The sequence below is a fragment of the Gallus gallus genome, chromosome 1 (assembly GCF_016699485.2).
Source record: "Gallus gallus isolate bGalGal1 chromosome 1, bGalGal1.mat.broiler.GRCg7b, whole genome shotgun sequence".
NCBI lineage: Eukaryota > Metazoa > Chordata > Aves > Galliformes > Phasianidae > Gallus > Gallus gallus.
The window spans coordinates 42,848,666-42,871,326 of NC_052532.1; the positions used below are offsets into that span (position 1 = coordinate 42,848,666).

The 22,661-nt window shown below is 35.5% G+C and overlaps 2 protein-coding genes across 13 annotated transcripts in view; one reads left to right on the forward strand and one right to left on the reverse strand.

Annotated features, from left to right (window-relative positions):
• The first annotated feature begins 837 nt into the window (after nt 1–837).
• Nucleotides 838–12,629, forward strand: C12orf29 (C12orf29 homolog). Of its 7 annotated transcripts, none has more exons than XR_003077392.3 (9): nt 838–959; nt 2,702–2,819; nt 3,358–3,453; nt 3,813–3,929; nt 4,304–4,498; nt 5,937–6,106; nt 6,679–9,988; nt 11,609–11,671; nt 12,166–12,629. XR_003077392.3 is itself a non-coding variant. In XM_025154625.3 (8 exons), the coding sequence occupies exons 1-7, from the start codon at nt 870–872 to the stop codon at nt 6,987–6,989; spliced, it is 846 nt and encodes a 281-aa protein (XP_025010393.1). In that variant the 5' UTR covers nt 838–869; the 3' UTR covers nt 6,990–7,011; nt 9,885–12,629. The 7 variants fall into 7 exon arrangements, 3 of the variants coding, with proteins under 3 accessions (XP_025010393.1, XP_025010384.1, XP_025010391.1); XR_003077396.3 differs by having other exon boundaries at nt 6,930–7,011; nt 9,885–9,988; nt 11,609–12,629; XR_005849882.2 differs by having other exon boundaries at nt 6,679–11,671.
• The window catches only part of CEP290 (centrosomal protein 290), a 50,657-nt gene continuing 35,619 nt past the window's right edge, over nt 7,624–22,661 (reverse strand). For 5 of the 6 annotated variants that reach the window (XM_040671177.2, XM_040671180.2, XM_040671196.2 and 2 more), the window contains 14 exons: nt 22,057–22,202; nt 20,977–21,132; nt 20,003–20,126; nt 18,825–19,478; nt 17,578–17,712; nt 17,237–17,323; nt 15,432–15,596; nt 15,021–15,143; nt 14,461–14,633; nt 11,597–11,738; nt 9,902–9,975; nt 9,663–9,766; nt 8,712–8,818; nt 7,624–8,426 (listed from right to left, as the gene is read on the reverse strand). In XM_040671177.2, coding sequence (XP_040527111.1) covers nt 8,238–8,426; nt 8,712–8,818; nt 9,663–9,766; nt 9,902–9,975; nt 11,597–11,738; nt 14,461–14,633; nt 15,021–15,143; nt 15,432–15,596; nt 17,237–17,323; nt 17,578–17,712; nt 18,825–19,478; nt 20,003–20,126; nt 20,977–21,132; nt 22,057–22,202 — 2,379 coding nt within the window. In that variant the 3' untranslated portion in view covers nt 7,624–8,237. The remainder of the gene's footprint in view (nt 8,427–8,711; nt 8,819–9,662; nt 9,767–9,901; nt 9,976–11,596; nt 11,739–14,460; nt 14,634–15,020; nt 15,144–15,431; nt 15,597–17,236; nt 17,324–17,577; nt 17,713–18,824; nt 19,479–20,002; nt 20,127–20,976; nt 21,133–22,056; nt 22,203–22,661) is intronic. The other variant, XM_004937603.5, reaches the window with a different exon arrangement.

The following is a 22,661-nucleotide window of genomic DNA, read 5'->3' on the forward strand; positions in this document are numbered from 1 at the left end:
GTGGAAGCTGTGGTCTTCTAAACAAATCTTTGATACAACAAATACAAATCTTATCCCTAAAATCCTTGTACACAATGTTTTTCTTACCGTATCTCTCTCTGGACTGAGACACTTGCTGCTTCCCGTCAGTACACTCTAAGGCGCTGAGTGCTGATGTTGCTTATGTTAATTGCTTTCTCTCGCTCCCATGATGTCCACTGCCACAGCTAAAGGAAAGAGAACAGGGTACACTTCTGTTACCAATTAACACCTCCATTCTCACTCAAGTCCTGGGTTGTAATGACTTCGCTTGAAAGTGCTTGGTGGTTTGGCTCAACGTGGGCAGGAAAAGCAAGAGCTTTAACAGAGGAACGACATAAAAGGGCTCTAGGAGTTACACTTTCCACCTGCACACAGCACTCAGGAAAGTTAAGAAAATTAAGGAGAACAGATTAAGACAATGAATAAAGAACGATCAGCGGGCAGGAGCGTGCACTGAAACAGTTACCGCTACCAGGAACTACCCTAACTCCGACTACGCAGAGAACCTGGGCAACCAAAGGAGGCGGCCGTCCCGCCGGAGGTACAACCTGACACTGAGAAGTCTCCACTCCTTGGGGACACCGCTTCCATGCCCGTGCAGAGGCAGAATGAAGGCTGCCGAGCGAGGGCAGCCGCTGAAGTAACAGCCAACGGCTTTCGCCTCAACCCTAGCGCGAGCCCCGCGTCCCGGCGCTCCGCCCGACGCGAGAGGCGGCCCAGCTCAGCCATGAGGCTCCTGCCAGGCGCCTCCGGACTACGTCTCCCATGGCACAGCGCGGTGCGAGCGCGCTTCCGGCGGGGCGCGGGGCCGGGCACGGGGACGGCGGCGGGAGAGGGCCGGTGAGGCCATGAGCCGCAGGGGTGCGGTGCAACGCAAGGTGCCGTGCTTGTTCGTGACCGAGGTGAAGGAAGAGCCGTCGGTCAAGCGGGAGCGGCAGGTGACCGGGGCGGCGCGGGTCAGGGAAGGCACTGGGCCCTGTGGGCCGATGCAGGGAGTCAGCGGCAGCGGCGGTGTCGCCCAAGTGAACCCGGCCCGGCTGCAGGGGAGCGCCCGGGGGGGCGAGGAAAGAATGTCAGAGGATGGGTGGCATCCGTCTGTGCGGCTGTAGGCTTCCACTTTCTGCTGTCCAGTTTGAGTGAAAAGCCTGTGGGCTGCACAGGATCAGTCAGTGTGATTTTTCTCTCGTTGCTGTTTGAATAAGGAATGGGAGAACTAAAATAATGGCAGTGCATCAGTAACTGCGTTGTTAATCTTTCAGTACCTGCACCCTACAATGGTCGGTTAGGGTCCTTCCCTAAATTGCTATTCCTTCATATGGAAAAAGCAGCTGGAATTAGGTATGTGGGCAAGGATAGCACTGGGGCTATGGCTGCTAGGAAAGAAAGATAGTGCTGGTAGGAAAACTGACTGATGTTTTCTAAGCTATCTGAAAATACTGTCTCTGTATGTACTTTATGTTATGGTTACAGGTAGGATTGATGGAATATTTGAGGGAAAACTCATTGCAACCTTTCAGTATTGAAAGGAATTGTATGGAAAAGGGGGAGACTGACTTTTTATACATGGTCTGATAGTGATAGGACATGGGGAACCATTCCAAAGAGGGGAGATTTAGGTTAGATGTTTGGGGGAGCATCTTTACTCAGGGGGTGGTGAGATGCTAGAACAGGCTGCCCAGAGAGCTGTGGGTGCCCCATCCCTGGAGATGTTGATGGCCAGGCTGGAAGCAGCCCTGAGCAGCCTGATCCAGTGGGTGGTGTCACTGCCTGCTGCAGGGGATTGGAACTATGTGGTCTTTAAGGTCCCTTCTAACCCAGGACATTCTATGATCCTATAAAATAGTCATGCAGTTTAAATGAAGTATGTAGAAGCTTCTCGTTTTGTGAGTTCTATGTTCTGTGTTCAGAGACATTTTCAAGATGAGGGCTTCTTTATGTTTGACCGGCAGGAAGAGACAGTGACCAGCTTACAATTTAAAGCTGACTAGGGAGAGAGGAGGGAGGGATGATTATTATACAGGAAAATATTGTTAATCCAAAAGCAAATGTTAACATGGTTTCACTAAAACTGTTACAGAAGTACCAGTGATGACACCTCATAGAAACGCAAACTAATCATGGCTGGATATTACTTCAGATCACCGGGTGGCTTATTTCTTTATTCTGAGTGGAAAAATGTTTTGTTAACAACACTGGCACTAAGTATTTTGTAGCAGTGTTTTGCCACTTTGCAAGTCACTGATATGTGTATAGTACTGATGGCGGTGCCATTGCCATTCAGTTTCAACCCAAAACATAGGAGCTGGCAGTCATGCTGGATTTCTATTACCACGGTAATATGGGAAAGTCTGTCTCAAAATTCTGTTGCACTAGACTGGAACCCACATAGATTACATGCACCATTTAAAGTGGGAGGCAAAATAATCTCAAAATACTAATAAAGAATGGAAAGGGGGGTCAGTTTACAAATAGTTTGCCTTTTTTTTTTTTTTTTTTTTGTCTTACAGCATTTTTCAAATTTGTCTTGCAGAAACGACAGTTCATTTTGATAGTATTAGAAATCAGCAATATAATGTACAGTATTGAATTTATAGAGGCCAGCAGTACAAAGCAAGAACGTATGAAAACAATGCAGTAATGTAGCAGTGATTAGGAGTTAAAATACCTGTCTTCTTTTCAGCCGTTTAAAGTTTTGGCAACTGAAACACTAAGTGAAAAGGCATTAGAGGCAGATATATACAATGCAGTTCCTACTGAAAAAGTGGATGGAACCTGCTGCTACGTAACGACCTATAAAGGTAATAAAGAAGATCCATATACAAGTTTCTCATGCTGACTAGTGGCCTTTTTTAGTTGATCACAAAGTAATAGTTACCATACATATATTGAGATGTCCATAAAGTTGTTAGAGATTTTACTCTCTGATGTATGTGAAGTATAGTTTAAGTTAACATGCCTCATTTTAATGTGTGCTTTGCACACCAGAGTTTATGTAGAGGATGTTTAATTTCCTTGAGAAGGGTCCAAATTATGGAGGTTGGGAGAAAATCAGAAGATTGGTTTATGGGGGATTCATATCCATTGCTGGGGTTCTTGCCTTTCCCTGAAATGGTAAGAAAATTTTGCATTAAATTAGGCAAAAATTCTACAAGTAGATTTTTAGATTTGTATACTATAACCAATTCGTTAATTAAAACAGTCCTTTGGATATAAAATTTTTGTAGTGACAAATAAGCAACAACTTCATGCTTTAACTTTTATGCAGTTAATTTCTGTACTATGCATGGTATGACTACATAAGTAAACCACTGGTTTTTATAACTTTGGGATCTGTAGGGCAACCATACCTATGGGCCAGGCTGGACAGAAGACCCAACAAACAAGCTGAAAAAAGGTTCAAACGATTCCTATATTCAGTGGAAGATTGTAAAGGTCAGTAAAGATTTTTTTTCTGCAGGATACTTCACCTCTCATCTGATGCAGGGAATGTCACTTATCCAGCTCCATTTTTTTTCATGTCACTTATCTTTTTTCCTCTCATCCTACTTTAAATATATTATTGGCTATTCAGGTAGCTCTTTCTTAATCTTAACTACTTAAAGGCTAATATGTTACTTTAAACCTCCTGATTCTAGACTGTAAATCAAGCAGTGGTGCTTTTACAAAGTAATGTGCACTACTGTCTTTCAAATAATGTTTAGATCACAGTATTTTAATGCTTGCATTGACAGAGGATCAGAATGTAATTCGAACAGTTTGCCAAATTCTAAATGCTGCATTTATATGTCTAGAATTTATTTGGAATGTTGAAGAGGATTTCAAGCCTGTTCCAGATACCTGGATCCCAGCCAAGGAAATAGAGTTCTCTAATGGCAATCCTTTGCCTGATGAAAATGGACATATGCCAGGTACATGTGGTAAAATGGTGAAAAAATACCATTTTGAAGTGAATCAGAATTAGTAGAAATAGTAGCTAGCACATACAGAAAATGATCAAAATATTATTTGTTCACTATCCAGAAAGGCTTTGTTCTGACATACTGAAAATAATTACAGTTTGTCTTCAGCTGAAGTTCCGTACGTCCCTACTAGAAAACTGCCATGCTTGTATTCTTATATTTCTTAGAGATATAACTGTTTCCCTAGTTACTTTGTTTTTAGCTAGGGTAACTGTTGTGGTTTTTTGTTGTTGTTTTGGTTTGGTTTTAATGCAAATACAGTTTTAATTGGCATTTGATAGATTTAGATACTTACTTTGGTAACATGGAATGTTTTTTCATAGGTTGGGTGCCTGTGGAGAAAAACAGTAAGCAGTATTGCTGGCACTCATCTGTTGTAAGTTATGAGACTGAAATGGCACTTGTATTGAAACACCATGCTGACCCCGGGCTTTTGGAAATTAGACCGGTGTCACTGTCAGAACTTCTAGAACAAACACTGGAGCTTATTGGGACAAATATTAATGCAAATCCATATGGTAAGTTTGCATGGATAAAAATATTTTATCCAGTGATGTTTTAGCTGGAAAGTCATTAATTTTCTTTGTATAGTTTTTTTTCTCTCTTTGAATAGAAGAAAAGGCATGTTTAAATATGTAACATTTATTAGGAAGGAAAGGAAGGGCTAGCTCAAACAATACTCTCAGGTTGGTACCCAAAATACACTCAGCTTAGAACATAAAATTGTTACAAGTTTGTCTATTAAACCTCTGTCTGCCTGCATGTTCTTTAGGAGTTAATATGAAAATGCTTTGCTGTAGCGTTTCAACAAAGAACTGCAGTTTTATTCATGCAAAGAACCATAAAACTTTCTGCATGAAGGTAACTATGATATAAAAAAATATATATGCCTATTACATATATCTACTTATAGGAAACAGTTTATGGCATACCTAAAACTGAGGTTTCTGCTATACTGATGCAGAGCTCTGTGATGCCTGAAAAACGGCTGTGCTGTTGAAGAACTCTGCTTTCCTAGTAGTCAAGACACAGGTTTTAACTAATCCTTATTGCAATTTTCAGACAGTTAATCAGTACCATCTCATTTTTAATGAGAATTTCCCAGAAAAAAAAAAATACACTAACTGGAAAAGTTGTTTTATATGTCAGTTTTTTAATATTTTAAGATTGCTTGAGGGTGCTTCTTTTCTTGATGCTGCTTAGTTCATTAAAATAGAAAATTTTATTCAGCCATAGATTTTTTTTTAGTCCCTAGAATTAGTCATGAGTTGCAGTTTTAAAATAATTAAATATTATGAGTATCTTCTTAAGGAAATGTAATTTTAAAGCTAATTTTTGTCTGCTAGTTCTCCCTTTCAAAGCTTGTTAACAGAAAACACAATTAAGCATGAGCACAAATGAATTTTAACTTCCTTGCTTGGCTGTAAGGGTAATTGCCAAGGAAGGACAGGAAAAATAGTAGTACGTGGTCTAAGCATTAGAATTTAAACAAATGACAACACATTTTTTTTATAGTTTTGGTCTTAGTTTTCTGTGTAAATCTTCGGTCACTGAGGAGGCAATGCTTTTTTTCTTTTACTAAACAGCCTTGCCTCACTGTTATTGCACATTGATTAGAAAATATGCAATTTCACAAACTAAGATGTTTGTGATATTGTTTGTGATCCGAAGCATGAAGAATTTAGTGGTTCTGTGGTTACTGAGGAGGTGAACACAAGCATGAAACTGAACACTAACATCTGAGGCATGTTAATTTATATTCTATAAATAGATGTTTCATGAGGAGAAGATGGCTACAATTGATATTTCTGTGTAATTGGTCTTTTAAAGACAGTATATTGCTGTAGAGTCAAATAGAAATCTGCCTTTATAGAGCAATTTTTAGATGTCTTTAATAAAAGTGAGGTAAATGTAAAACACGTAACTGCAGAAAGATTTTTGTTCCTTTTAACACAGGACTGGGAAGCAAAAAGCAACCTATACATCTTCTGGTACCCCATGGAGCATTTGAAATAAAGAATCCGCCTACTTTGAAACAAAGTGACATAGTGTCATGGTTTGAAGGCTGCAGTGAGGGTAAAGTTGAAGGAATTGTTTGGCACTGCCGTGATGGATGTTTAATTAAGGTAAATAGATAGACAGATGCGTAGAAAGCACTATAATAATTTGTAGTACCTGAGGCATTGTGGCTTATCATTCACTTTTTACCTTGCTTTTCAAATTCTTTATTAGTAATCTTAGCAAATTGGGTTACAGTAGAACTGAGCAAGCCACTGAACAGCATTCACTACAGCTGCCAGTTTATTGAAAAAAATTATTACTTACATTATGCTTATAGTAATTGAGAATATAAAATAATTTGCCTATCTACACAGGATTTGGTCAACATTTTACAACTTTATTTAAAAAAATCATTTATTGTAAGGTTGACTTAGAGAATAAGGACTGTAGATGTAATCTTTGATTAATTACCAAGTTAATTTTTATTTCTGATGCTTTAGAGGACACAGTGGTTCTCGTTTGCTTTTTGTGCTTTGCTTAGTTATATTATTCTAAAAACAGATAACTAATAAATGTTTATCAGAATTGACCCAGTACAGAGAATCCTAGAACTGAAGCCCCCCCCCCCCCTCAAACTGGGAACTCTTCAGGATGCTATATCAAAATCTCTAAATGAATCTATTTCTTCTTATTTTAGCTCCATCGCCATCATCTTGGTTTATGCTGGCCACTTGCAGAGACATACCTGAATTCTCAGCCTGTTGTTATTTCTTTCAATAGAAATGACTATGACTGTGATTTTGGACCAAAGAGTTTGTTTCACCAGTTTTCAAAACTAGATGGTCAAAGATTTGACAGACTCAAAGATATCAAGTTTGATGATTGAAGTTACTTTTCTATTTTAAGTTAATAGCTCTATGTCCCGCATTCCGCTTTTTTCTATCACAGAACTCCTTACAAAAAGGAATCTTCCTGCTTGAACAGCAAGCTCTGTACTCTACAGTTTGAAGTTTTTCTTGAATGACTTATTGTAAGTAGTAACATATGTGACATCCAGAACACAATCTAGCTTTAGCATGTTTATTTTCATTTTTCAAAAATTCTTAACTTGTGCACCCATTTCTGGAATGGTTAAGCAGCACGTTGTCTAACTAACTGGCTGATCCTAGTAGCTTAGTTAATGAATGTATTCAACTGTGAAAGTTCCCTAGGATGCACTTTTCTAATTATAATTACTGTGACACAACAACATGTAGAACTCAGATTCAGGATCTAGTTTTTTTTCTTATCAGTGATGAATAGATTTGTGGTGGGTCAAGAATTAGGTCTAAAGTGTGATGATTTCTTAAAACGTTTATGTCTTTCTTGGGTGAAAATATTTTATGGTATTATTCAACTGATAAGCTGCAGCGTTATGCTAGTACCTGAAAAACTAATTAAGCTACATCCTACATCTACTTCCACTATTTTTCTGCAAAGATCAGAGGAAGTAAAAGGAAGTATACTCATTCTATTTTGAAGATTCTTAGTGAGAGATTTGGCTTGGCTTCGTATTATCAATTTTAAGACTGCATCTAAATTTATGAAATACATATTAAGTATTTGAAAAAAGATGGCACAAATAATAAAGTAAGAATGCATAGTGGTTTGAGTGGGCTTTTATTTGCTCTATAAAAGTATACGTCTATATGTATAAAGTATACAAAAGGAAAAAACTCACATAGTAACTGTACATTTATCTACAAAAATACTGCTAGTTTGGCTGACATACTGCAAGCATGTTTTCCATTCTTTATTCTTGAATTTTCTACAATTGAGGTAATAATTAACGTTGTAAGAACAGAGATGACCACAACACTATCTACTGTTGAGATGCAAGAGACAAGAATAAATTACAGAATTGTTGAGTTGGAATTTACCATACGTAATGTGCTTTCAGAGTTTCTGAACTTCTGGTTAGAGTTGAAAACTTGGATTTTCGGACTTTTCCTTAAGAATGTGTATTACTGTAATTACTGTTCTGAATAATATTGCAAAGTAGATGGGGGACGTAAAACTGGTTTTCATTTTGACTGGTGTATGTAAATACTGACCAGAGTCCATTGACTTAATCAATTCAACAAGCTGCAGAATGTACCAAATCGTTATGACTTCAATAACTTTTTGTTTTTTTTAATCCTGGAATGACAGACAAATCAGTATTACATAACTGCCCTAGAATTTTTTTTCTTTATCAGTGCTGAGGAAACTAAACGCCTAATCAACAGAAGTATTGGCTGGGCTATTGACTTGCGTGCCAAACTCTTCAGACAGCTTCTTTAATCTTTCTTCTAAAATAATATTTTTTTTTAATTCTTCATTATAGTTGTATTTCAGATCTTCAATTTCTTCAAAAAAGGAATTATTGAAGTTTTCCAGTTCTTTTCTCAACTTCTTTGTTTCTTCCTATTACAAAGAATAAAGGGGTATAATCTGCAACCAAAACTTAGGAAGTACTTGTCACCAACAGCTTTTCTGCCTTTTTCTTCAGAGGCAAAAGTGTTAGAGAACATATGTTCTACTACAGACAAATCTACTTAGGAGGAGAAAATTCACTAACAAAATCAGCTACATAGGCGTAATGGTTAGAAACTGACTGTTGTTTCAGTGTTATTTAGGGTATTAAATAGGTTCTTCTAGCTGACTATAGTTGTGCTTATTATCTTGCCAAAGATCATCTTTGCAACTCACCTCTAGCTGCTCTTTCTCCAACTTAGAGGCTTTCAGCTGTGCCTGGAGGTCAGCTACTTCTGTCATTATCTTATCATTTTTATCCTTCTTTGAAACTTCACTATTTCCTGAAAAAATTATCGACTTGATAGGAAATTTCAGGTTAAGTATAATCAATTACATGATAAATTTGTTACAATAACACTTCAGCTGTATCAACTGTAAAGAGATGCAGTGTGAATACTCAGTTGTGATCAACAACTACCAGAATTTCAAATCATCTTGGCTATTCTTTGATTCTTCCACAAATTAGGTAATGGTGTATAATTCTTGTTATTGAATGCAGTACTCAAGTGACCAGTCTGTTAGCACATTTCTGAAAAATACATGTGCAGTTTCTCTGAATTAAATACAGAAAATTTGAAAAAGAGAGTTTAAGGATCTTATTATATTCATGATTCAAGAGTGTGTTGTTTTTGTTTAGTTGTTTTTTTTTTTTCTTTCTAGTCTTATGGCAGTATGCTGCTCTACAGCACTCTTTGCTTTTGCTGTGACTTTTTCTGACAGCTGCTAATCTTAAATCATTCACAGGGCTGGTATTCTGAAATAGACACTTGTTTTCTGGCAGTCTAGAACTCAAGGCAAGAGGAGTAAGCAAGAGGGTTTCAGTGAATGACCGATGTCTTACCAGCAGTATTTGAGGTTTATAAAGCATGAAATACTTACTTCTAGGAAAGGGAAATCTTGCAAGATTCCAGCCTCTTGCTCAAAATAATTTGTACTAATATCTCCTTATAAATATCTTAGGTAAATTCTCAGAGACCTTAATTTGTTCCAGTTTATGGTACACTGGCATTAATAAAACCATATAAATATTTGGATTATATTATCATCTTGCACACACGTTAAGTAAAAGTAGTTTTAGGCCCAAACTACACAACAATCTTTATTTTAGGTATTGGAAATGATTACCAGCTGCAGGACCTTCACTTGTGTACATGTGTATCTGGTGCTTATAATCTTCTATCTGGCGTCCTAGTTCTGCTTTTTCTTCCTTTAATCGACTATTAGTTAATCTGGAACATAAAATATTCTTTTAATAATTTAAAAAATATTATAATGTTTCGGAATATGTAATACGTAAGTAAAAACTGCAGTGGCTTTTTGTTGATCATTCTCATTTCATATATGTTGGCTGAGGAATACAGTACCTTAAAAGCTGAAGCTCCCTGATGAGGCCATGCTCTGTCCTTGCACCTTCAGGAAGGTGGCTGAGAAGCTCAATCTTGAAAGAAAAGGTAAACAGACAAACGAACAAACAAAAGTCAGTCTTGAAAACACTATTCACAGATAGTGTATTTCACATGGAGTTAGTTACTTCTCTTTGGAATAGTTTAATAAAATGAAAGAAAATAACACTATTATACTAATGGTGTAACCAAGGGTGGGGGAAAAAATAACCTACAACCACTTTCTGCAAAGTTTCTAATTATCTACAGTACTCTTAAAGCTAGGGTGTGCTGCATACTTAATAAGGGTGGAAAAAAAGTATTGAAAAGAATGTTAGGAACATAAATTGAGACATCAGAATAATGTATCGATCTACTTATGAAAGTGATAACACAGTAAAGGTACTGACAGGTTTGTTTGCATACCTAGGTGTCCAAGTTTCTTTGTGTTATTTGAAATGCAAGTAACTGCAATTAAAACTCAAATTAATGTACATTGACTAGGAATGATCTGTAGTCATAAACTAGAATCAGAGAGGGAGTTAGTCTGTAGATGTACCTTTCAGTAGAAGATACAAGAGCAAAAATTTAAAGTCTCTTAAATTAGATTTTTTTAAAAAAATACAGTGATTATTTATGAACTCTCATAAGGCTACTGTTAGGTATAGATTTTGGTTCTATTATTACCTAAAATTCTTTGACAGTAGCTCTCTGTTTCTTTGAAATAGAGCGAACCTTGACCACACCCCTTCATTTGCATTTGAGACAAAACAAACCTGAAATTATGTTGCCCCAGAGAAATGTCACATAAAAAAGAATTTGCTCTTAATTTTGCTAATGGTAAGCAGGATCCAGCAGTTCAGGAGAGGCTTGTTCATGTTAATAGCGTTGACTTTAAACCAGAAAGAGAAAAGCAAACATAAGCAAAGCTTAAAGTTTTACAAAACTCCATTCCATGTTTTTTTCTATTTATTGAACACATTTACTTGGTTAGATAATGTATGACTTTTGTGTATTCAGCACTTTACTCTGAAAAGTGCCAGTGCAAGATGTCCAGGGAAGAAAAGCGTGCAGTTAGTAAACACGAAGATAGAAGCTAATCCAGGTTAATCCAGGTACATAAACATAGGCCTACATCTCTGGCATACTTGAAACTCAAAATCTGACCCATCTTTTCAAGTGTACCTTAGTAAAATTCAGTAACTCTTCCATGTATGAAGTATATCTGTAAGACTTATTTTAAGGACTGTGATGATATGATGCCATAGTGGAAAGAAACACAAAAATCCCCTTTAGGATGGAAAAGTCAGTGCCCCAAAAAGACCTGAAGAAAGAAGAGTTCCTGTAGGAAAATTACTTTGCTGAGCAAGCTAGAATGATTTCAAGACAATATGAAGTATCTATGCTTATAGCCTTTCAAATGATCAGTGAAACCATAATTAAATAGTATATAGAGAAATACTGTTTCCCCTAAGAAGGGGAAGGCATCAATATGTATTGATAAGTGGTAAACCTTATTAATCAGCAAAAATATCTAAATGTACAATTATGGCAACTAAAACTGAAAATAATTAAAAACATAGATTAGAGAAAAATAAACTGTCAGTATGGACATCAGAAGAAAATTAAAATTAACCAATCTATTCTGAGACTCATCTGGCTTAGATATTTACTCACTTGTTCTTTTAGATCCTGTAAGTTTTTATCAGCATTGTGTTCACGTTCTGTTGCCTCCTGAAGCAGCCGTTTCAGGTCAGTAATGCTTTGGGTTTTTTTAGCAATATCCATTTCCAATTCCTTCATCTTTGTTTCATGCATCCTGGTATTATGATTGTTATGATTATTATTATTTAAAGAGAAAAAGATAAGAGGAAATGCTAACACGTTTACAAAAAATAGAAATCAAGATATTCTCAAAGCAGGTAAGGTGTTGTAAAAGATACCCCAAAATATGTTTGGAACGGAGGCCTTCAAATACTCACTGATCTTATTTAATAAGTGAGCTGAATTAAGCATAATGAAACATTTTAGTATTATTTTAGAATAACGGTTCTTCCAAATGTTCCACCATTGCTGACCTTACTACAGGTTTGTACTCTAACAAGGAGTTACTGTAATCCTCTATGGTTTTGCATGTACACACCAGGCTATTTCTTGCTAAACCATGCATGTCTCTTACTGCACTCAGTTGGATGATGCAGTGGATGCACTGTTCATGTCTTACTTCATTGTCTGTGATTTAACAGTTTATGGAAAATAAATCATCGTAGTGCAAAAAAGCTTAATACAGATGCAGGAGATGTAGACTCTGAACAGAAAAAGCGTTCTACAAGAAATGATGTTCTGCCTTGGACTCTGAGTTCATTTTGCTTTGAGCTAGCTACAAAAATGTTTTTTAAGAAACACGGAAACGTTGATTGCAAGACACTGCTAGAGATATCTAATCCAGTCTTCCTGCTGAAGAAGCTTTTCAGATGTGGATTCTAACCTCTTCCTACATGTCAAACAGTAAAATCCCAAGGATCATGTAGGTGATGCCCTACCAAGGACATTTTACTACCATGTACCTGATCTGGAAAATATGCTGATGAGGTGGACTACATGATAAAGTGCTCCAATGAGTTTTTCTAGGTTGATACTATTTATTTACTTCAAAATGTTGTTAATTTTAAACCATGTTAAACCAAATAAAAAGTTTTTATTCACATCATTTGAAATAGTCAAGTATAATTTATCATGATGCTATATTTATATACATAGGTTTCTCCGAAAGTAACTTCTCCTGTTTATTTCCAGGGAAAGTAGAGAGCACAGTAATGCTATATGACAGCTGAGAATCTGCTCTGCAAAACACTATTTTTCATCAATATTAGCTGTACATTTTTTCTGCCAGTGATGAACAAAAGCCTGCATAGTATGCTTGTACAAATCTGCACCAGTGGAGGTGACCCACTGTCACCACTGCTAAAATACACCACGTACTGCCTCACTATTTTCACATCCACAGTTTGGTCTCCAGAAATGTTCAGCAAGTGTCGATGAATGTGAATGGGTGCAACTTTTTCCACGCAGAGGAATTCAGTTACATGCCTTTGCTTCATAGGCACTTCCTATGTCAGATGCTATTTTGACAGACTGTCCCTCTGCTGCCATCTGTCTTATGGCAACAAAATGAAACAGACTGTGGGCAAGAAGGTTCAGCTTCTACTTCCATACCACCACTATTTGCCACCAGTGTCATGAGTCAACATAAAACAGGAAGCGTTACTTTTGAAGCAGCCTTCATGCATACACACGTGTGTATACATACATCTTCAGTGCATGTTCTTCTTCATTCTGTGGCTGGCAGCCAGTATACCCCTCTTCCTCACAAAAATATGGCAGTCATCTGACCTTGCATATAAACGTTTTACCTCACTATGTAGTTAGGAAGAAGGAGAAAATAAAGGAACAGCTTTCTAAAGTCTCAGTGAAGTGAAATCGTTCAGCTGTGTGAGAAGCTCTACAGTTTTGCCAAGGGATCCCACAGGAATGCAAGACCAGAGAGACCGAAGTTCAACAGCAATCTGACCTTGTCTGAAATCAGACAGATGTCTCTCTTGTCTAGTTAATCTTCTGTCCTTACAAGGTTGCTGTCTGAGGTAGATAAACTTTTTGTAGATACTTTCTATTTGTTTGTAAACATTGAAGGTATTTTTGAAGCGTGAACTTATTTTGTTATGAGATCACAGAGAAGCCCAGAGCTAAGTACTTTTCCACAAAAACCTGCTCTGTTCCATGCCTCTGCAGGATAGAAGCTGTTTCTTTCTCCCACTAGCATAAATTTTAGTAATAGTAATTTTTTATGATGATTTTCAAAGTCTGAATTTTATCTACAAATCTAGGAAAGAGTGATTCCACACTTCATTTTACAGTGGAAAACATCATCCAGTGCTAGTTTCTCAATTTTTCTCCCTTCTACTACAGATAACAGGACCACCAGGCTGACTCCATTTCAGGGCCTTCAGAATACCTATCTATGTTTATGTGTCTCAAAGAACACAGAAATCCCAGTGGGCTTACTAAAAACCTCTCCACAGTCATATGGTTAAATGTAGATATACAAATGCAACCAGAAAAAATGCAGGTTCTGGGCCTCTGTTTTTTATCTTTTTTTCCCCTCTCATATCCTTTTGCTAAGATACTAAAATACGTGCTTTTTATGTTCAGCAAAAATGCTGATCTTATTCCACAAAGCACACATTCAGTACATTTAAGTAGCGAGGAACACAAAATAGTTCCTCTGTCAAAGCTATCCAGGAATCTAAAGCTGATCTGAAGAAGGAAGAACACAGCTTCTCTACAGAACCAGCTAACAAGGCCAGTACTTAAGGATGGTAGGTCTCTGTTGGATTTCTGTACTGATTCTACGGACTAATAGCGAATCAGACAATAAGCATGGTATTACAAACAACTTCAAAAGAGGAAAGAAACATTATGAAAATATAAGTATGTATTTCTTTTATAACATTTGAGGAATGAAGAATAATTTTAATCCATACCTTGCTACAGCAACTGATTTCCAGATTTTCCTGTCAGCTTCATCAAGCTGAGGGCCTGTGCTCTCAGCCAAATTTAGCTTCTTAATGGCCTCCTCCAGCTGTACAGTTAATTTCTCATTTAATATCTCCAGATTCTTTTTTGCTATTCGTAGCTTCTCTCCACTGTCAGCTTCCTATTGTTCAATAAAAAAAAAAAGTTGTATGATACTTAATCTCATAAGTAGCACTGCAGTACCTAAAAAGGTTGTGAGACGGTTAGAGCTGACAATGTATCCATGATGCATGTATCCCAGACCACTAGCACTACAACTTCCAAATTCCCTCTTAGCCTGTTTCTTAGATGTCTCCTCTCCGCATGTAATTAAAAGTTCCGTAATGGCAATAACAATACTTAGAAAAGTATTCACCACATCAACCATTTTAAAAAGAAAAAAAAATACTTAGCACAACAAGTAGCTAATGGAAATAAATTATCATAAATCATATATAAATCATATCATATATAAATATCATCATATATAATCATAATATAAATAAATAATTATTACAATTGATCATACCTTTTTCAGTTCTTTACGTAGCCTCTCATTTTCAGTAATGACTTTTTCCATTCCTTTGGTTTTAGATTCGTAATGCATACTCAGCTGGCCCCCAAGATCAAGTTTCATTTTTCTCATTTCAGTCTAAATAGTAAATGGTTTGTTAAAATGTTTACATTACTTCAAATTTCCTTTTTTGAAGCACAGCAGTTACAGTTACCTTAGCAGGCTAAACATTTTATCACATATTTAAATGTATCTTAACATACAAAGTATCTTTCCATAAATCATGCAGTATGTTATGTTAAAATGAAATTTTACTTCTGTGCATTTCTGTACTAATCAACAGCAACAAGAGGCTTGATGATCAATTTTCCTACTGATTTGTATATGAACTCCTATTTGAATATACTATTTAAGATAAATCAGTACCTTTAACCTCTCATTTTCCTGTTCAAGACCAAGTAATTTCTCATTAGAAACCACAGCTGGAGATTTTTTCAGATCTTCATTTTCTCTTTGGACTCTCTCTACCACCTTTTTCATCAAACCAATAGTTTTTTCCAGTTCTGGAACTGTCTTTCCACTTCTGCCAGCCTGTGCAGAAGAGAAAGGAAAGATACAATAGAACCTTCTTATTTTATATATGTATATATCTCTTCTTTTATATATATATATAATTATTATTTTTATAGCATATTTTCCATTGTTTTAGATTCATTATAAAGTTGTTAAAGTTTAGCATCATTTGAATCCTCAAGATTTCTTGCATGCTTAGCTTTCCAAAAGGCTAAATGATAAATTCACTGCCAAAATCAAATTATCAGCTCCTTCAATTTGTTACTTAAAAAAGCTGCAGTTAAATCTCAAATTTTTATGTACTTTTATGTACTTGTATATACTTTTTATGTATAAGATAAAACAAAATATCATAAAAATAAATCAAAGTACTAGGTTTTATTTTGTTGTTGTTTTTTGTTTAGTTGGTTTTGATTTTTTATTTTTTTTTATTAAGTTTTTCTTGTAGAGCAGTTTCCTGATCCAACTGACTTTGCAAGTGCTTGAATACTAACACTATCTAAAGGGAAAAACTCACAACTGCCTGTGAGCTTAAAGAACTAAAAAAGGGTCTTTTTTTCTTTTTTTTTTTTTTTTTTTAGGAACCATACTTTTATAAGTCACGGCAATCCACAATTACTTTCTCTATTTTCTTCAACCATCCTATTTATGAGGTAGAAAAGTCTTTAAAGAATGTTCAAATGCCTTTATTTCCTTATATGCTTTGCAGCAATGGACTTCCTCAGCAATAATGATTTAAAAATGTTGCTGTTTCCAGTTTTGGGGCCAGAAGTACCTCCTTTCCACAGAGGTAAACACCACAGTAGAGCAGAAAATGGGGAAGGATTTTGGGAGCCTTACATAAAGATATATAGTGAGGCAAGTTTTGGAAGTGAATATTACTTCTTTCTTCTTTAAAAGCACTGAAGGGATTAGAGGTTTTGTGGCTGTACACAGTAGAACTAGAGAAAAACCCCCAATAGATCTTTGTGTCTGAAAAGGAAGTTTCAGAATTTGCTGCCTCCTCAGAATGTTTGAATGAAGCAGTTTTACAGACTGAACTGCCTTATCCAAAAGTTACAATTGCATAAGATACAATTCTTTCCAGGTACCTCAAAGCAGAATTCATTCTTCTTGTATAATTCAAGGCACTTGCTTAATTCTGCTTCATTTCTGCTTCACACAAATAAATTTGAGAAGTCAGCAAAAGGAAAGGCAACCAGCATTGCTGAAGCCTTTTTTCCTGTAACTTTTCAAATATTGCTCTATTAAAGCAGTTGACAATGGCTAAAGTAAAATTTGTGTAGTCTTGCGTAGTAGAACACCTTCACTAACAAGTTACATTAACATCTGCATGAAATAAAAAAAAAAAGGTGTTATAAATGTAATCTTTATTACAAAGGCTGTAACTCCTCTTTTTGGTACAAACTTGTTTCTGAAGACAGGTTTAATGCAAATGACAAAACATAGCTGCAATACTGCAAATATTTAATATAACAGCTCTATTCATTCTAATGGTCCTATTGACTGAATTTTATTAATTTATTGTAACACTTCAACAGTAAAATAAACAAGAACGTTCACTGTTTGCTTTCAGTTCATTCAAAATAATTTACCTTAAATAAAACACTTTTTTCATATAATGTAATTGTGATGAAAAATGTTGTTGCAATACTCACCCCTCTAACATTGCCCAGTTTTCTTTCAACATCTGCTTTCTCCTTTTTGAGAAGTTCACACATTTCTTTTAAGTCACTTACTTGGTCCTAATAGAACAAGTTAATAAGGAACTTATTTATTTAGATTTCAAATCGAGATTAACAGTAACAAAATTACAGTAGGTTTTATTAAAAAGAAAGCAATTTCCCATTACAATGACATTAATTTTTACCAAGCTTTCTTTTATCTTATGTAAGAACATGATGAGTACACAATATATACAAACATCAGGTTTTTTTTTTTTTAAGATATCCACTAACCTGTGCCAGGTTAAAGGGGACAAATGGAAGAGAGGTGTTACCTTTAGTCTTGGCAAATCTCTGTTGGCTTGCTCTAGCTGGAATCTTAGCTCAACATTTTCAGATGATAATCTTAGATTTTCCTTTAGAACCTCTTGTTCTCTTTGATATTGATCATCTGATCCTACTCCTGATGTCTTCAGAAAACAGAGGAAAAATAATCATTATTAAATCATAAGACACTATTCACTGTATCAGTTGTAGCTGATAACAGCAACAGATGATTAGTATTTATCACAGAAAAAAAATCAAAACAAAATGTTTACCACCTTTTTGGAATTTTTTCATCACAGAAATTTTGTGACATATAACTGAACAGTTGTATCACCAACTAACAAGATCTAATCTCCTTTGTCTTAGGGACAGGGTTTAGTGGGCATGGTGACAATGCATTGACAGTTGGACTAGGTGATCTTAAATGTCTTTTCCAACCTTAATGATTCTACGATTCTGTGGCTCTAACTATATTTCTTATATTTTCTAAACTTGCTTAGCCTTTACAGAAAGCTTACAAATGAGCATAAACTCATTAAAAAAAAAAGGCCAAACTACAATTAACTATCAAACTATTGATTACAAATGAAGTTCAAAGTCTAAAAGACAGAAAAGCTACTGAGTATAGTAAGCTGTGACATGACCTGGGAACAAAATCTAATTTTAAGGACATATTCTGATATGTTTATTAAATACTTCATATAGCATAAGAATTTAAATAAAGTCAAATAGATCATAGAACAAATCAGTTCCTATATTTTAAGAGTTTACCCACAGAGGCTATTACATAAAAAGTACTTTGCATGCCAATTGCAAATGTAGGTATATGAAAAATTATTAGCCGTTACTAGTAAAGACAAAATCCTTTTGATGATACAATAATCTGTAGGTTTTATTTATGTAATTATGGAATTAACTGTATGACCCATTAATGCACTGTTAAGATTATAGGAATAAAGTACTGTTTCAGTATAGTACATTTTTTCTAAATGTATCACACCATACTATCACACCATATGTCTCTAAAGAATGATCACTGGGCTGCATGCATCATTATGATTATTTGTAAGCTTTTTGCATCAAAACTGTAGAATTGACAACTTAGTTGTGAGCTGACATACAAATGAATTGTGAAAGTGTAAGATTTGTTTTTATGGACCATTTGGTAATGACTTCAATATCACTGCAGACCATTCAAAACTATTCTGTGTCACTTCTATAGAAAAAATGCTAGAGGACTGCTATAGAATCAAACCTCAGGCATTTCACAGAGTTCTGGGGTTGTTTCAACTCTCTCTGTATTGCTTCGGTAAGTTTCACATTTATTCTCTGAAGTGTGTTGATTCATTTCATTATTCACATTTATTTTTTCTGCTTCATCATCATTAACTTGATTAGAAGGTTCTCCTGCATAAAAGTGACTGCAGCTCATTCTGTTAGAATAAAGCTTTTCTACGCTTTGTTCTTCATCAACACTTGATTGCTTGAATATTTCTTGCTTTCTGTCCTCGTCTCCAAATTCCTCATTAGTTTTTCCATTTTCAGGCTGGGTTATATTTTGTTCTTTATCACTACAATACTCTTCACCATCTTCAGCGGTATTGTTGTTTTTCAATCCTTCCAAAGAAATATCTGTGTCCTTGCATTTTTCATTATGTTCAGGATGCTGCTGCTCAGGACTGACTTCTGTGCCTGCATTCCTGGTAGCCTCATGGCCTTCATTATGCACAATGGAACTTTGTATGCTTGCTTCCTCATCTATTTCATTGTTACCAGAAGTGCTAAGATCAGTCTGATGTTTGATTCCATCCCTATTTGAAACAGATTTCTTTTGGAGGTAATTCAAACACTTCTCTTTACTGACACTGACAGGAAGAGACTTGTTCAGTTCAGTTTGATAATATGTACTCTAATTCAAGTTGAAGACAGAATGAAGCATGCAAGAAAAGCAGAAGACAGTAAAACAAAAGAAGAAATAAAGAAACAGAGTGTACTGTTGAATCTATTTCCTGAAGAATTAAGAAAATGTAGTAACTCATTATTAACAATACAATTAATTTTGTACAAATCAACACAGAACAAACTATATCGAATGTAACAGAAACACAGCTAAAAATCTCCTCAAACTCTGCGTGCCACATTTTTCAATCAACATGGTGTATAAAGTAGTCACTCGGTTGCAGACACACATTTTTGACAGTATATATCCCTTATTTCTCCACTATAGGAAATCGAGTATTTCAGCTTCTACCTGCAGAACTCAGAAACTAGTTCTTTTTTTTTTTTTCTATACAAGAAATTGAGTATTTCATATTCTGTTTTAGAATAATGATTATTTGAAATAAAATTTCCCAAATGATACAGAACAGTAACTGATAATAAATATTTTTGTTAAGTAGATCCAGTGGTGATAGGGTCATATTATTAACTTACCGAGGGCCTAGAATATGCCTCTCTTGAACACTGTCTCTGCAGTTCATGAAGCTTTTCCTGAAGGTATTGATTTTTTAAATGTAATTCTTCTACAACAGAATCTCGTGGAATTGCTTGCTGTGTTCTACATCCAAAAATGAATCAAGCCAAAATAAAAAATGGCTATTAATACAGAACAGCATACCTTTATGTAAAACAAACACAAACTTCTGGATTACTGGACTGAAACTTCTAATTTTAATGGACTAGTCATACTAAATCAATGTTACCCATATATACAATTTCAGCTAATCCCCATAAATCAAGAGTACCTACTTTGGGAAAAGGAATCTGCTCTTTTGAGATGTTTACACCTTCTACTACAGAGGTACACTATGCACTGCGATAATGGATATAATGATTAGAAATACACTCCATAACTACAACATCTAAGTTCCAGAATCTTTCATCAACTTGAAATTATTACAATTTTACTTAAAAGGAGTCATATATTTTTTATACTGTTTCACTTTTAAGATAACAAACCAATGCTGTATAATCTCTGTACACGCACAATTGCTCCCTGGAAGCTTTAAACTTGTTCATCACAGACTCGTAGGGCTTTTGCAACCTGCCCTGGTTTTTTTATTTGTTTTTGGTTTTGGTTTTTTTCCTGATTGTATCACTAGATCTAATGGATCTTTACACAGATTTTTTTTTTTCTCATTTTGATCAGAAAAACTTCTTTACAGAAAGGGTTGTTAAGCACTGGAGTAGGCTCCCCAGGGAGGTGGTTGAGTCACCATCCTGGATGTGTTTAAAAACCATTTGGATGTGGTGCTCAGAGACATGATTTAGCAGAGGGTTGTTAGAGTTAGGGTAGTATGGTTGGGTTGTGGTTGGACTTGATGATCCTTAAGGTCTTTTCCAACCTGAGCAATTCTCTGATTCTATGATTTCATATTTTTTACAGATTTTCTTGAAATGCCTCTCACCTCATGTGAGCAACTTCATTTTCTAAATTTAGATTCCGTTTCCTTAGTTCTTCCAGTTCTTTTTCAGTCTCTGAGGCTCTTACTCCAACAACACGGTCAACAGTAACACCAGTATTTTTCAGTTTCTTCTGAAGAGTAATTTTCTCTTTTTCAGTCCTGCAAGATGCAGTAAAATTGCTGCTAAAACCTTCTTTGTATTTGCTGACTTGCTTTCTTCAGGAGAAAATATTTTCCTATCTGAAATAATCCTTGTAATTTATTTTCTCACTGTACTGCACCACCCTTTTTGTCAATTAAAGTTACCATACATACAGTCACAGCTTTACAAAAATAAATAAATAAACACATCACAAATATTGGGGAAAAAAGCAAGCATGAAGTTAGCAGCACACTAGTCACAAGTCATTTGTTGTTCTTGCCAGTGTTTTATATTAAATTCCTGAGAGATTTGCTCCCATCTCAGACAAATGCCATTTTGAACCAATTTCAATCCACAATCTAACAACAGTTACAGCTACCATCATCATTTGGAGGTCATCACCAACCATCATCACTGCAATCCTGCCATTACTGTACTGAAGTAAACTTAACTTTCATGGAAGCCATACAAATGTGGTTGGTTTTTTTTATGTTTTCTTTAAAAAATGTTTCTGTCTCATCATGCTAGAACTGTCAGTACGGCAGCAGCATGACACAACAGTGGCACACCATCCAGTTCTAATAGTCTAATTCAATAACACTGAGGCGAGATTCAGTCTGTCTCACTGAAACTTCTACTTGTTTCAGGGAAACAACAGAACACCATATACAAGAAGCATAATAAGGCACATGAATTAGTTTTATTCAGAGACAGTTTATTCTACAGGTGTAGAAGAAAAGAAACTTTGTGTTTTTTCCTGCAAGTGAAAGGATACTAAAGGAGTAGCCTGCTGCCTGAAAATTAAATAATTATTTTAATCTCAATAGCAATATCAAATGTAGGCATAAATCTTGTAATGAGATGTTATGATTATGTGGCAAGAATATTTGGATTTCTCCTATGCCATCACTTTGTAGCAGAATGTATTAAAAACAACTCACTTGGAATAAAGTTCCTTCAATGTAGTGAACTGTTTGGCTAAAGTATCAGTTTCCTTTTCCTTTTCTTTAAGTTTGTTCCGCATCCCTTCTATTCTGATTTGCCATTTTTTACTTTCTTCCCATCTAATTATTTCCTCTTTTGAGGTCTGTGAAGCACATACACAAATTATGCATTTCTTTTCAAACTGTTTTCTTAAAGCAAACAAACACATTGAAAACCAAGCAGAGCATATTTTACATTTTCAAATTTGAAACATCAGACCATAATTAGGTAAAAATCATTCCAAGTAGGATACTCTAAACTTGCTGCAGTAACTGGCATAAAAGGCTGACACAATTTAATGTTATGTTATCAAATTCATCTTCACATTTTAATGTTCACTTAAAAAAAAAAAAAGTGACAGATTGTAAAAAAAATTTGACGTGCTTGTGAAATATATCCTTTTAATTTACATTACAAATTTGTAAAGAAGATAAAGAAGGGCTTTCCTATGCCAATTTACAGGATATCTATCCTTGTTCTTGCAGCTCACCAGGAGGTTTTACGTTCCTGCTGCAAAGCTGCTCATTTGTACTTTCTTACAGTTAAAATTAAGTGCTTATAA

What these genes read in the sequence shown, in the direction of transcription:
- C12orf29 (XM_025154616.3), top strand. Translation starts at nt 870, where the DNA reads ATGAGCCGCAGGGGTGCGGTGCAACGCAAGGTGCCGTGCTTGTTCGTG. An exon ending in CGGTCAAGCGGGAGCGGCAG is followed by an intron (nt 960 to 2,701) that starts GTGACCGGGGCG and finishes TCTTCTTTTCAG; the next exon opens with CCGTTTAAAGTTTTGGCAAC. An exon ending in TGAAAATGGACATATGCCAG is followed by an intron (nt 3,930 to 4,303) that starts GTACATGTGGTA and finishes GTTTTTTCATAG; the next exon opens with GTTGGGTGCCTGTGGAGAAA.